The 15,166-nt window shown below is 49.1% G+C and overlaps 1 protein-coding gene across 1 annotated transcript in view; it reads left to right on the top strand.

The window, feature by feature from the left end:
• The window catches only part of glra2 (glycine receptor, alpha 2), a 15,464-nt gene extending 457 nt beyond the window's left edge, over positions 1-15,007 (top strand). The window contains exons 2-9 of the mRNA XM_066640931.1: positions 2,416-2,537; positions 6,497-6,564; positions 8,284-8,507; positions 9,718-9,800; positions 10,323-10,460; positions 10,704-10,918; positions 12,514-12,663; positions 14,732-15,007. Of these exons, the coding sequence (XP_066497028.1) occupies positions 2,416-2,537; positions 6,497-6,564; positions 8,284-8,507; positions 9,718-9,800; positions 10,323-10,460; positions 10,704-10,918; positions 12,514-12,663; positions 14,732-15,007 (1,276 nt within the window). The remainder of the gene's footprint in view (positions 1-2,415; positions 2,538-6,496; positions 6,565-8,283; positions 8,508-9,717; positions 9,801-10,322; positions 10,461-10,703; positions 10,919-12,513; positions 12,664-14,731) is intronic.
• The last annotated feature ends 159 nt before the right edge of the window (positions 15,008-15,166 follow it).

The following is a 15,166-nucleotide window of genomic DNA, read 5'->3' as shown; positions in this document are numbered from 1 at the left end:
ACCGGCAGAAACCCAGTACAAACCATTAGAACCATTACAATCAGAACCAATAACAAATCTAATACAACTGTTAGAACATTTAAACTCAGCAGAACCCAGTAGAACCTTCTGAAAACCTCAGAGACTCTGACAGTTTTCATACGGTTTCTGAACCATTCTGAACCAGAGCTCCCACTCTGGAGCAGCTGCACATGAGCAGGGTATAGACCCCAAGCACTGGGCTGTGGAACAGTGGAACTGTGTTCTCTGGAGTGATGGAGATCCTCTGGTGTGTGGAACAGTGGAACTGTGTTCTCTGGAGTGATGGAGTTGCTCTGGTGTGTGGAACAGTGGAACTGTGTTCTCTGGAGTGATGGAGTTCCTCTGGTGTGTGGAACAGTGGAACTGTGTTCTCTGGAGTTCCTCTGGGATGAGTCGGAGTGGTGGGTGTGATCAGCTGTTAAATCTATCTACATGTAAATATATATATATATATGTGTGTACACATTGCTGTGAGGGTCTGATGGTCTGAGCCTCATTGATCTGGAGAACATGGTTCCTCTGTTCTCAGTGTAATCTGATCTCTCTTTGGAAATGACCTCGGAGTAAAGCTCATGTTCCAGGAGGAACCCTGTGCGTCCTCAGTCCTCAGTGTCTCCAGTGGACGATGGGGGTCTGTCTGAGGGTCTGTGATCAACAGAACCCACATCAGTTTGGGTTCCTCGCACTCAGAGACAAACCTTTAGAACTCACCAATCCTTTCCCACCATGGTTCTATTTGAGGAACACTGTTTATAGAACCCTGTACAGTGTCTCTGCTGCTATAGAACCTCATGGCGTTCTTTAGACTCTGTGGTTCTCCTTTGATTCCTGGTGTTCTGAATCTGGTTCCTCCATCTCTGGTTCCCTCCTGCAGCTGGGTTCTCTTTCTTTAAGGTTCTCCCACAGTGCTAAGATTCTGCCGTTTTTGACGGAGCTGTTCATCTCAAGCTCGCGCTTCTCTGCATTTTTATCTCTTTCCTTTATTCCTACCTCCCTCCCCCCACAGTCTCTCAGCACCAGCCTCAGAGAGAGAGAGAGTGAAAGAGAGAATACAGAGAAAGAGAGACAGAGAGAGAAAGAAAACAGACTCTCAGCACCAGCCTCAGAGAGAGAGAGAGAGAGAGAGTGAAAGAGAGAACACAGAGAAAGAGAGAAAGAGAGACAGAGAGAGAGAGAAAACAGACTCTCAGCACCAGCCTCAGAGAGAGAGAGAGAGAAAGAGAGAGAGAGAAAGAGAGAGAGAGAACACAGAGAAAGAGAGACAGAGAGTGAGAGAGAGAAAACAGAGACTTTCAGCACCAGCCTCAGAGAGAGAGAGAGAGAAAGAGAGAGAGAGAGAGAACACAGACAGAGAGAAAGAGAGCACACAAAGATAGAGAGAGAACACAGAGAGACAGACCAGAGAAAGAGAGTGAGAGAGAACACAGAGAGAGAGACACAGAGAGAGACAGAGAAAAAGACCAGAGAGAGAGAGAACACAGAGAGACAGACAGAGAGAACACAGAGAGAGAGAAAAAAAGAACACAGAGAGCAAACAGAGAGAGAGACATAGAGAGAGAGAACACAGAACGAGAGAGACAGAGAGAAAGAGAGCACACAAAGATAGAGAGAGAGAGAACAGAGAGAGAGAACACAGAGAGAGAGAGACAGAGAGTGAGAGAGAGAAAACAGAGACTTTCAGCACCAGCCTCAGAGAGAGAGAGAGAGAGAGAGTGAAAGAGAGAACACAGACAGAGAGAAAGAGAGCACACAAAGATAGAGAGAGAACACAGAGAGACAGACCAGAGAAAGAGAGTGAGAGAGAACACAGAGAGAGAGACACAGAGAGAGACAGAGAAAAAGACCAGAGAGAGAGAGAACACAGAGAGACAGACAGAGAGAACACAGAGAGAGAGAAAAAAGAACACAGAGAGCAAACAGAGAGAGAGACATAGAGAGAGAGAACACAGAACGAGAGAGACAGAGAGAAAGAGAGCACACAAAGATAGAGAGAGAGAGAACATAGAGAGAGAGAACACAGAGAGAGAGACAGAGAGAGAGACAGAGAGAAAAAGAACAGAGAGAGAGAGAACACAGAGAGACAGACAGAGAGAGAGAGAAAGAACACAAGAGAGAGTGAAACAAACACACAGATAGAGAACACACAGAGAGCACAGAGAGAGAAAGGGAGAGTGGGAGAGAGAGAATACAGAGCGAGAGAGAGAAAACAGAGAGAGAGAAAGAACACGGAGCGAGAGAGACGGGGGGGAAGAGACAGAGAGAGAGAGAACTCATACTGCTCTGTGTGTGTGTGTGTGTGTGTATGTTTGTGGGTGTAATATGGCTGAGTTGTAGTAATATTAAAGTAACTGTCTGTAAATGAACCCCCTGCCCCCCACCCCTCTGTGATTACAGGGTGCTGTTGGCGAAGGAGAATGAACGTTCCTCGTCCAGAGGCATGTCCCCCTCGGATTTCCTCGACAAGCTGATGGGCAAGACGTCCGGCTACGACGCCCGGATCCGACCAAACTTTAAAGGTACAGCGAGTAATTACAGCGTTTTCACTGAAGGAGGTTTATTTAGACTTTGTTTTCTCAGAAGGAACGACAGAACGTGTGGATTATTCCTGAGTTTAACCTTGAGACTTTACCTCCCTCCGCTGTGAATTATTCAGTGAACACTAATGTGTGAGCCGTGTACTGCAGCAGGAGCTGAAAGGGTTAATGTGGGAAGTGGCATGAGGGAGTTGAACCTTTTCCATCAGAGAGAAGTCCTGCGTACAGAGAGTTGCGTATTTGGGAGTGGCAGCAGTTGTTAGTTCACCTCCGTCAGGTGGTCAGTCCGCACTGAGGCCTCGTGTCCATATAAGGAGTTGTGGGTGGGGCTTCAGTGTTCGATTCTCCACTGAGCGCCGTGCTCTGAATCAGCAGCTGGTCACCGAGCTCTGTATCAATAACGCTACCAGCTACGTGCTAACATCAGCAGCTCATTAGAGAGAGGGTAGTGTTGCTGATATGGACCTCTTTAATGAGCAGGTCCAGGGCGATCCGTGGAGAGTCAAACCCAGAACAGAACTGGACGTGGTTCTGGAGCGTGCTGTTTCCCTCGGGACGCGATGCTGGACGTTTATTAAAAACAAACAAAGAGAGAAGCTGCTGTGGGGAAGATAAGAAACACGGAATTTGTTAAATACCAGGATACACACCAGCACACACACACACACAGTTTGGCAGGCGGTGTGGGTTTGATAAACAGAGGGTCAGTTCTGGCCTCGGGTCTTGGCTCTGTTGATTTCTGGACGCTCGTGTCACTCTGGGTTTGGTTCCAACACACCTCCACCTCCACAGTCGCTCATCCCTGACCTCGGAATCACACCCACTCCTGTTCCAGAATTCCCAGCTGGCCGTCTGACACATCCCTACTGACCAACCGACCGATCAGCATCCCATCCTCAGAACCGGGTTCTAAAAGCCCCTCGCTGCAGCTCCGGCTCTGATCAGAACTCATGACCCAGATTTGTTTACTGAGCTGTTTCTGCACACAGAGGCAAATATTAACACAGAGGCATGTAATATTAATAACGCAGGAGAGCAGCTCACTGCCCTGCTGTTCTCTGACTGAAACCTGGGAACGCCAGGCTCCGGCTGGGAGAGCCGATGTTCCCTCACTCTCCACACGGCCCCTTCACCACCCACCTCCAACTCCAGCTTCAATGGGAGTGAAGGAGCATTCCCATCTGTCTCACGTTTAAGAAAACTCCACCCTTCACTCCCGTCATGTTCCTGCAGTAATTCCTGAAGAACAGATCCTCGGAGACCTGCGGGGTTTGGCGCTGGGGGGCGGTGGGGGTCTCGTCTCTCTTTAGAAGAAAAGATATAACGGTTCAGTCTCCTCAGGTCCAACAGATTTCAGATACGTCAGGACTCACCAGGGAGGCACTGTCACCTTCATTCCTGAGCACTACATGGATTTTATTGATACACACACAGCGGGCAGCGCCGAGGAGAAGGTCAGCCAGGTTATACAGAGGTCACGTCTAATGGACGGGTCTCAGGAAGCCGGAGCACTGAGAATATTATGGGTTCATTTGTTGGGATCTGATTGATGTGGCACCGTAAATTGGTTCCTAAATGGTTCCAGAGAGGATTGGTACATTGACCTATTGATGTTTATGGACAGAAACTAAATCTAAACAACTCTGGAAAGTGTCAAATAGAGGGCGCAGTGTTTACACAGATCCAGAAGGCCACGGTCCAAACCACACACAGCACAGCTACTGCTCCCAGGACTATCTCCAGCTTCTCAAACCTGAGCTGTGAGACAGAAATGAAGGGGGTTCTGGTTCTACAGAATCTTCCGGCGTCAGAGCAGTGGACAGTGGAGGGGAATGGAACTAGACATCCTCCTCTAAAAGCCCCTCACAGAAAGTGAGGACAGTAAACAGTGGGGGACAGGGGACAGTGGGGGTGAATGGAACCAGGCGTCCTCCTCTAAAAGCCCCTCACAGAAAGTGAGGACAGTAAACAGTGGGGGACAGGGGACAGTGGGGGTGAATGGAACCAGGCGTCCTCCTCTAAAAGCCCCTCACAGAAAGTGAGGACAGTAAACAGTGGGGGACAGGGGACAGTGGGGGTGAATGGAACCAGACGTCCTCCTCTAAAAGCCCCTCACAGAAAGTGAGGACAGTAAACAGTGGGGGACAGGGGACAGTGGGGGTGAATGGAACCAGGCGTCCTCCTCTAAAAGCCCCTCACAGAAAGTGAGGACAGTAAACAGTGGGGGACAGGGGACAGTGGGGGTGAATGGAACCAGACGTCCTCCTCTAAAAGCCCCTCACAGAAAGTGAGGACAGTAAACAGTGGGGGACAGGGGACAGTGGGGGTGAATGGAACCAGGCGTCCTCCTCTAAAAGCCCCTCACAGAAAGTGAGGACAGTAAACAGTGGGGGACAGGGGACAGTGGAGGTGAATGGAACCAGACGTCCTCCTCTAAAAGCCCCTCACAGAAAGTGAGGACAGTAAACAGTGGGGGACAGGGGACAGTGGGGGTGAATGGAACCAGGCGTCCTCCTCTAAAAGCCCCTCACAGAAAGTGAGGACAGTAAACAGTGGGGGACAGGGGACAGTGGGGGTGAATGGAACCAGGCGTCCTCCTCTAAAAGCCCCTCACAGAAAGTGAGGACAGTAAACAGTGGGGGACAGGGGACAGTGGGGGTGAATGGAACCAGGCGTCCTCCTCTAAAAGCCCCTCACAGAAAGTGAGGACAGTAAACAGTGGGGGACAGGGGACAGTGGAGGTGAATGGAACCAGGCGTCCTCCTCTAAAAGCCCCTCACAGAAAGTGAGGACAGTAAACAGTGGGGGACAGGGGACAGTGGGGGTGAATGGAACCAGGCGTCCTCCTCTAAAAGCCCCTCACAGAAAGTGAGGACAGTAAACAGTGGGGGACAGGGGACAGTGGAGGTGAATGGAACCAGACGTCCTCCTCTAAAAGCCCCTCACAGAAAGTGAGGACAGTAAACAGTGGGGGACAGGGGACAGTGGAGGTGAATGGAACCAGGCGTCCTCCTCTAAAAGCCCCTCACAGAAAGTGAAGACAGTAAACAGTGAGGGACACGTTGCTGATATCTGACCGTAGTTTGGAGACTCTTATACACATCCAGGCCTGTAGGGGTCAGCGTAGTGGCTGTTTCAGAGGGTGAAGTGGAATCAGGGAGGGACGGATCACTCTGAGATGTTTGTTGATGGGGATGTAAAGGGTTAAATTGTTTGTTCTTTGATAAACAAACTGTTTTTCAGGATCAAGTCGGAGAGTTTTGGACTTCTCTTCGCTGCAAGGAATGATCTTTTACTCAGAGGAAACTCCTTAAATCCAGACGAGCTCCTGTTCCCTAACGCCGATCCGCTTCGGAACGATTTTCCTCCGAGAGTCAAAGAGTCTGACTCTCTTCCAGAAAAAATTCTTCAATTCCAGAATCAAGTTGAAAATCTGGAGAAAGAATTGGGAAAATACAGGGAAGGTGGATTTTGTTTTTCCACCAACACATAACGTGGCTCCCCTGAGAACCAAACAGAACCTTGTAGAACCATGCAGAACCATGTGGAGGTCTGTATTCCACCAGCCAAATGAGTCAGACACTTTCTCTCAGAGATAAAATCACCTCACACCAGCAGAACACCCCACACACACACACACCCACACCCCCAGAACCTGAAGTACTCTCAGATGTTCTCAGAGCGTTCTCAGAGTGAGGGACTTCCAAGACACTCTGGGTTTAAGATGAGCTCCTCAGGAAGAGATCATTCCTTGCAGCATGTCTCCATTCCGTCTCGTTCCGTCTCTGCAGGTCCTCCAGTAAACGTCACCTGCAATATTTTTATCAACAGTTTCGGCTCCGTGACCGAGACTACAATGGTAAGCCTTCCGCCGGCCCACCTTCACCTGACACTCATTAAAGAAATGTAAATGTATGGTTTATATCGCCCCCTACCTGCAGGTCCCCCCGTTAACGTCACCTGCAACATATTTATCAACAGCTTTGGTTCTATAGCAGAGACCACCATGGTGAGTTAGGCCTCGCGAGTAGCCCTCCCTCTCCCCCACAACCCCCCAACCACTTCATCTCCGACCCTCCGCCATCCGCTAACTTATCGCTAACATCAGCTACTAAATCTGTCCGCTAACACTTTCTGTGGACGCCATCTCTTCTGTCTCAGAGTCCAGCGCACGTCCTTGAACTTGAACTTGACCTTGTTCAAAATATTGGAAAAAATAAGCACTGGCTGCTGTAAATTTTGCACGAGGAACAGTTTGTGTTTATTTTTCCCAGTGAGTTTAGACGTCCTTAACGTCCACCTTAAACAATCACCAGCCTGGTGTCTAGAGGTTCCACCACCAGCACACGACTCTCTGGACGTCTATCAGCACATTTAGGAAAACAGCTAATGGTCCCAACACCACAGATACATTCTCAGCCCTGCGTTTGTCTGCAGTCCCCTAATTAGCATATATTAGAATGATTTAGCATACTGGCCTGTGATTGGCTCAGGCTAATTCCAGACTTGTCTGATTCCTGCTGTTTCCAGAGATTTTTAAAAACGTGTAAATAATCCTAAAAATAACAAACAACATCTAACCCCACGGGGCTTTGTGCAGAGGAGCTTTAACGGTGTTTACAAAGTGTGTAATAAACACATGTTTTGTGTTATAACACATTTGTAAAGATTTTGAACATGGTATTCACAGAAAGTGTTGTGTAGACTTCCTCTGAAGTGTTCTGCTTTTTCACATTTTCATGAGACATGACTGAGCTTGCACTGGTCTATTGGCGGGTCGTTAGAGAAAACGGATCAAAAGGCTAATGCTAATGCTAACCGCTCAGGGCAGGGTTTGATTGTTTGTCTTTACGCTAACATGCGCATTCCCCAAATTATTTTGCTGTTAATGATTCACACAGTGGCTGGCAGGGAGTGATTCACAGTAATTTGTTGGAGACCCTTCGGGGGCCCGGTTTCTTGGGGCCCGGTTCTTAGCGGATTGATTAGCGTTAGCATAATGCCTCAGAAAAAGGCAGAGCGCTTCGGGGGTAAACAGTCGTCTCTGTGCTCTCCTCTTTCACAATCACGTTATCAACTCCAGCCCAAAATAATCTCCAGTGGATCGTCGTCTAAATGAGCCTCCATCCAAATCTAATCCTAATTATGTTTATGTTTATGAACGTCTGTGGATATTCGTCAGGGATTTTCCCGCCAATAAACTTCCAGACCAAGAGCGTCCACATTCTCGATGTTAATGGAGCAGTGCTGCATGTCCGAGTACTAACCGCACTCTTTCAGGATTAACTGGGATTCTCTCTCCCGGTTAGTGCCAGGGTCCTGGCTGTCGGCTATGAGTTTAAAAACAGAGAATCATAACAGTGTATATATTTTATCTAAATTAAATTTTAAAAATGTTTTTAAAGTTTAATAAAAATCCCTTTAAAATGTCTCTTCAGCACAGGACTTTTATTATGTCTTGCTTAACTTTCAGAGTAACTGTGCCACTCATGAGTGCCACTATGAGTCATGAGTCAAGCAATCGGACTGCTCTGACGTTCCTGAAGGAACAGGTTTATTCTCCACAGAGCGGGTCCTTTACCTGGGGGTGGCTATGTTTTAATCAGGGTTGAGAACCTCTCACACACCCAGGCCACTAGGCGTTATTGTAAGGGCGCTGACTGACTGCTGCTGTAGGTACTGTGGGAGCTGCGGTGTTCCTTAAAGGTTCCTCTGCCGGGTTCTGCAGGATTACAGAGTGAATATCTTCCTGAGGCAGAAGTGGAACGACCCGCGCCTGGCGTACAGCGAGTACCCCGACCCGTCTCTGGACCTGGACCCGTCCATGCTCGACTCCATCTGGAAACCCGACCTGTTCTTCGCCAACGAGAAAGGAGCCAACTTCCATGACGTCACCACGGACAACAAGTTGCTGCGAATCTCCAAAGACGGAACGGTTCTCTACAGCATCAGGTAGGACTCCGGGGCCTCAGGGGGGCGCAGCTCTGTACTAACTGAAATTCCCTATACATTAGATTTCAGAGCTGTTTGGTTTAGGGCGGTGTTGTCACATGTCCACAATGCACAGGAACATTCGGAAGAGTGGTGCGTTGTTTCTGATTGGTCGAACAGGGTCAGGTGGATCAACAGTGTGTGAGTGACTGGGCAAGAGAGTGTGTGACTGGGTGAGAGTGTGTGTGAATGGGTGAGAGTGTGTGTGTTTGACTGGTGAGAGTGTGTGTGTTTGACTGGTGAGAGTGTGTGTGTGACTGGGTGTGAGAGAGTGTGTGACTGGGTGAGAGAGAGTGTGTGACTGTGTGTGAGAGTGTGTGTGACTGTGTGTGAGAGAGTGTGTGATTGGGTGTGAGAGTGTGTGTGATTGGGTGAGAGAGAGTGTGTGACTGGGTGTGAGTGTGTGTGTGACGGGGTGAGAGAGAGTATGTGTCTGGGTGACTGGGAGAGTGTGTGTGTGACTGGGTCAGAGTGAGTGTGTGACGGGGTGAGAGTGAGTGTGTGACGGGGTGAGAGTGAGTGTGTGACTGGGTGAGAGTGAGTGTGTGACTGGGTGAGAGTGAGTGTGTGACTGGGTGAGAGTGAGTGTGTGTGACTGGGTGAGAGTGAGTGTGTGTGACTGGGTGAGAGTGAGTGTGTGACGGGGTGAGAGTGAGTGTGTGACTGGGTGAGAGTGAGTGTGTGACTGGGTGAGAGTGAGTGTGTGACTGGGTGAGAGTGAGTGTGTGTGACTGGGTGAGAGTGAGTGTGTGTGACTGGGTGAGAGTGAGTGTGTGACGGGGTGAGAGTGAGTGTGTGACTGGGTGAGAGTGAGTGTGTGACTGGGTGAGAGTGTGTGTGACTGGGTGAGCGATAGTATGTGTGTGTGTCAGAAAGACAGAGAGAGAGAGAGGAGAGAGAGAGGAGAGAGTGTGTGACTGTGTGAGCTCCATCACTCCAGAGAACACTGTTCCACACACCAGCACTGGGGGTTATCTGTTTGTTGAGGACTGGTAAATAACTTGCTCCAGAGTGCCCCCTGTTGTCTGTAGAGATCATACACACTGTCCACACTGAGTGGCAGATCACCAGAATGGTAGCTTCATGGTGACTGTGTTAATCTGATGCTAAGAGGATTCTTGTAAACATTTCCCCACGTCTAAAAATAGTGTTCACCACTGACTGTCCGCAGGTTGACCCTCATCCTGTCCTGCCCCATGGACCTCAAGAACTTCCCGATGGACGTCCAGACGTGCACCATGCAGCTGGAGAGTTGTACGTATTAATCGTTTGTGATACAGTGCTAACACAGCATTAAGCTCAGTGTAACAACCTCAACTGGGCCCCATGAGACCACCCTGACGTCCCGGCGTCTCTACGTCAGATATGACATTCAGATATGTGCAACGAAACTCCGGGAAATGTCCAGAGAATCAGCTCTGGAAATTTTCCAGAGTTGTCCTTTCACACATGTAGCCACAGCTGGAGATTTTCCATGTTAGATGTGTTCTCAGTTGGAAATAGTGATTCAGGCAGGTGGCAGAATCTGCAATGCATGGTTAAGGCAGAGGGCGGAGCATGTACAGCCTGTGGTTCAGGCAGAGGGCAGAGCCTGTGCAGCTTGTCGTTAAGGCAGAGGGCGGAGCCTGTGCAGAATACAGAAGGGAAATGAACGAATATTAACACGTGGAAGTATACTTATGAATGTAACTACACTATAAGAATCTTTAGATCTTTAGAAATCGGGAGAACCCAGTTCCACTGAGGGTCTTTTTCATCTCTGTCTCCTCTCCGCAGTTGGCTACACCATGAATGACCTGATTTTCGAGTGGCTGGATGAGGGGCCGGTGCAGGTGGCCGAGGGTCTCACTCTGCCGCAGTTCATCATGAGAGACGAGAAGGAGCTGGGCTACTGTACCAAGCACTACAACACAGGTTAGCACACAGCGCTAATGCTAACACAGAGGCTGCTGCACCAAGCACTACAACACAGGTTAGCACACAGCGCTAATGCTAACATTGAGATTGCTACAGTCTGGTCCTGTGTGTCCAGGTGAGGTTTAGTCTGGTCCTGTGTGTCCAGGTGAAGTTTAGCCTGGTCCTGTGTGTCCAGGTGAAGTTTAGCCTGGTCCTGTGTGTCCAGGTGAGGTTTAGTCTGCTCTGTGTCTCTGTGTCCAGGCAAGTTCACCTGTATCGAGGTTAAGTTTAAGCTGGAGAGACAGATGGGTTACTACCTGATCCAGATGTACATCCCCAGTCTACTGATCGTTATCCTGTCCTGGGTTTCCTTCTGGATCAACATGGACGCCGCTCCGGCGCGAGTGGCCCTCGGCATCACCACCGTCCTCACCATGACGACACAGAGCTCTGGCTCCAGAGCCTCACTGCCCAAGGTACGAAACCACCTGACATCGCCCAATATCGCTCAACACCACCCAAAACCACCCCCGACATCAACTGACGTCACCCAACTTCGCCCAACACTTCTCACCAACTCTCCCTGGACCCTGAGGAGGGGTGTAATGCCTCTGAACACTGGGCTGTGATTTACTGTCCTCCTGAATTGCGTGTTCGGACATTGACCCGGGAGTAAAGACTCATTAAGTGTGTAATCAGGGGCAGCGAAGGGCGGGCTACTGTTAATGAAGCAGCGAGAAATTGTGAGGCGATCGTTACAAGTGATCTGCACATGTCGATCAATGCGATCAATGTGGTGTTATTTGTAAAAAGGACAGTTACATAAATCTAAACAAGCATCTTGGGGGGTGGGGGTGTCAGCTGACCGGACATAACTGGAACATAGCCAAGGTTACTGCGTCATCAGGAGGTTAGCGGCACTAACGTTGACTCAAACCGTTCAGCACACAGCGACCACGCCTGCTGCTCTGGGAGGGCTGTAGCCTGGATAGTGGAACATTGCTCTGTAGGTTTGATGGCATTCAGCCTTGAGAACGTCAGTATGGAGCTCCAGCACCAGAGAACATCGTGCCACTGCTCTACAGCCCAGTGCTGGGGTGTGTATACTCCTGCGGACACTTACAGAGTGTCCCCTCGTGTGGTGTTTGTATGGACTTTAAACACAGGGTCCACACTGGGCTCAGCATAATGCAGCTGATCTCCATGTCTCAGTTCTCATTCTCCTAGAGCAGCAGAACCCGGTTCCGAGCTCAGGTGCGAGGGAGTGTGTGTGCTTATAGTAAAGGCCCTCACTTTCGTGTTTGTTTAAAGCACTGGCAGTACGTTTCCGGGTGGTCAGCGGTGTTTATGGTTTTCCGAACGGAGCTTGGTATCTCTCGTCACACCGTCGTCGCCCTTGGACTTAGTTTAACACCCGTGAACGTAATAAATAAAGCATGTGTCATTATGATAATCTGATTTCAGGCGAAGGCTGGAAATGAGGCTCATTACTCCGCAGCTCCGGCACTAATCACGTCTGATTCCGAGTGGGAGACGGGTGTCGGAGCCAGAGGAGGAGAGTGGGAGGAATAAAGAGAGAGTGATGATGGGTTCGTTTTCTCTCAGACATGACGAGTCTCTGCAAAGAAACACAGCTTTATCTCACACTTCATCAGCTCCGAGACCTGACTCGGATTTACTGGGAATTACCAAATTCATCCCATAAACAACAGCACACAGGGAATCCTCTCCGGAAGGCTGGAGATTTACAGCAGGCTTTAGACAGAAGCAGGAATCATGCACCAGCCTTCAGTTCCCTTTCACTCATAAAACATCAAAGAGACGAGGCGGTGTGTGTGTGTGTGTGTGTGTGTGTGTGTTGGGGGGTGGGGGGGTGGGAGACAGCGGGGCTGTCTAAGGATTCTAATCGTGAAAAGTGCATCGTGGGGTGTGGGAAGCAGGAACGCCAGGAGACAGCGGTGCTGTGTAAAGGGTCTAATGGGGAAAAGTGCAGTGGAGGGTGCGGGAAGCAGGAACGCCGGGAGACGGTTGGGAAAAGCACAGAGGGTTAACACTGTTCCTGTTTGAACAGGTTTCCTACGTGAAGGCCATAGACATCTGGATGGCCGTCTGCCTGTTGTTCGTCTTCGCGGCGCTGCTGGAATACGCTGGAGTGAACTTCGTTTCCAGGCAACAGAAAGAGTTCCTCCGGCTGAAACGACGGCAAAAGAGAAATCTCAAGGTAGGACCGCTGTTCCAACATCAGACACAGTCCTAACAGAGAAAGCCAGAGCACCGGGGAACACTGCACTGTTTAAAAGTGTCTCAATAATGTCACAGGAGACAGTGCAGATTCCCCTAAAGCTCCTCAAGAGAAACAGTGAGACAGAATGGAGACATGAGATACTTGTGTCCAGTAGCGGGTTGTGAGCGCTGGTGAGAAACAGTGAGATCTGAAATCTCGACACGAGTGCTAAAGTGGAATTACTGAGATGTTAAGGTGGAATTTGTCCACTGGTGCGTTCAGGTGTTTCAGAAGCAGTTGATGTTGAGAGGGTCCTGTGATGTGTGAGACCCCAGAATTAGGTCCTCACCTTAAATAAAGGGTAATGATTTAAGGCGGAACTCTGAGGGCGGTGCGTGATTTTAAAACTGTGTCAGTTCCTCCACAGGGAATCCTCCAGACGCTGAAATAAATTAAAAACCCAAACACCAGAGTGAATCTGCAGCAGGGAAACTTCTGCAGTGCCACAGGCTCCGAGACGTTTCAGGCTCAACACCTGAGACTCTGGAGAAAAGACGAGAACAGAGGAGAACAGGGAGAGGAAAGACAGATGCGTCATGAAGAAATTCTTCATTAAAATGGCTCACGGCGGAATGGCGTTCTTTAACGATTTTGTACCAAGTGACTGTCATTTTTGTTACATAAAAGTTACAGCACTTTAAACTGTGAATTCGCACCTCATCCGTCGTCTCTTCTTCAGTTTCTCTTCGATCCCATTTTATCCCAGACATGACAATATCCAATTTATGTGTCATTATTAACCCTTTGAAAAAAAATCCCTCACAATGTGTTTTTACATTTTCAAGTAAAAATGGGTGAAAATCTATGTTTTATGATTGGACCAAACTGGTACCATTGGTATGCAATTAACCTATCAGTCCTTTGTAGTTATGTAACTCGTTGAAAATCCCTAACGAATACTGAAAGCAAAGATAAAAAAAAACATCAATCATCATTTTTCAAAAATTTCATGTTTCTTTTGAGCAACATTTAATGGTTAATTTTTTCATTGTCTGTAAGCATTTATCTAGTTCAGGGTCACGGTGCGTCCAAAGGCGGGAACACACCCTGGAGAGGGTGCCAGTGTTTCTAAGGGTGGCACACACTCACACGTTCACTTACACACACACCTATGGACACTTCTGAGTCATCAATCCACCTACCAACTTTGGACTGTGGGTGGAAACCGGAGCACCCGGAGGAAACCCACACGGACACAGGGAAAACACACCAACTCCTCACAGTCACCTGGAGTATGGTCTGAACCCACAACCTCCAGGTCCCTGGAGCTATGTGAGAGAGACACTACCTGTTGCTCCACCGGGCTGCCCTTTTATTGAAACTTGAATGTTACATGTACATGTACGCGTAGAAATGTAAACTTAGATGCACTGTGTTATCCCTCTGGTTTCTATTGTTGCAATCAACACTTTAACTCAATCCATGAATGAACTCGTTCCATGAATGAGTTACACAATGAACAAAGTTGAGTAAATCAGGGCGGCACGGTGGTGCAGCAGGTAGCTCCAGGGGCCTGGAGGTTGTGGGTTCGATTCCCGCTTCGGGTGACTGTCTGTGAGGAGTTGGTGTGTTCTCCCTGTGTCTGCGTGGGTTTCCTCCGGGTGCTCCGGTTTCCTCCCACAGTCCAAAAATACACGTTGGTAGGTGGATTGGCGACTCAAAAGTGTCTGTAGGTGTGAATGTGTCTGTGTTGCCCTGTGAAGGACTGGCGCCCCCTCCAGGGTGTATTCCTGCCTTGCGCCCAATGATTCCATGTAGGCCAACTGAACTTCAATTATTGAGCCCCTGATTTTCAGGCTGTTTCAGGGTGAACTCACACCTGAGCACAACTGCCTTGGGCCGGAGCGGCTGCTAGTAACTGGATCTTATGGATCAAAAGGTACTCAGGGCACAATGTGGCTCGCAACGTGCAAGTTCACTCTTGTTTTGAAGGTGGGGTCCAGGGGGGAACTCAGAGTGATAGAGGGCAGTCCAGTAACATTACTTTTCTTTGTTGTCCCTACAGGAGGAGGAGCTGAGAGAGGGTCGCTTCCATTTTTCTGGGTACACCATGGCTCCCTGTATTAAGGACGGAACGGCGGTGAAGAGTGTTGTGGGGAACGCTGTTCCTCAGCCCCTGGCCCTAAGGGATTCTGAGCTGAACCGGAAGAAGTTTGTGGACAGAGCAAAAAGGATCGACACCATTTCCAGAGCGGCGTTCCCGCTGGCTTTCCTCATCTTCAACATCTTCTACTGGATCACGTACAAAATCATACGCCATGGGACTGTCACCAAAGTCTAGAAAAAAAAAAATCGGAGCTTCCGTGTTTTCCGTCGCTTTTTCTTCGGATGAAAACGACGAGAGCGAGGGAAGTAAGGAGTGAGGAGTCGAGTTTTCAATCAGGGAGAACAGAACTTGTTTGGACAGCGAGGCAGCAGACGTTACACTAGGTCTGAAGCA

The sequence above is a fragment of the Hoplias malabaricus genome, chromosome 12, assembly GCF_029633855.1.
Source record: "Hoplias malabaricus isolate fHopMal1 chromosome 12, fHopMal1.hap1, whole genome shotgun sequence".
Lineage (NCBI taxonomy): Eukaryota > Metazoa > Chordata > Actinopteri > Characiformes > Erythrinidae > Hoplias > Hoplias malabaricus.
Note: the sequence above shows the minus strand (reverse complement) of the source record. Positions and strands in the feature narration are given on the sequence as shown.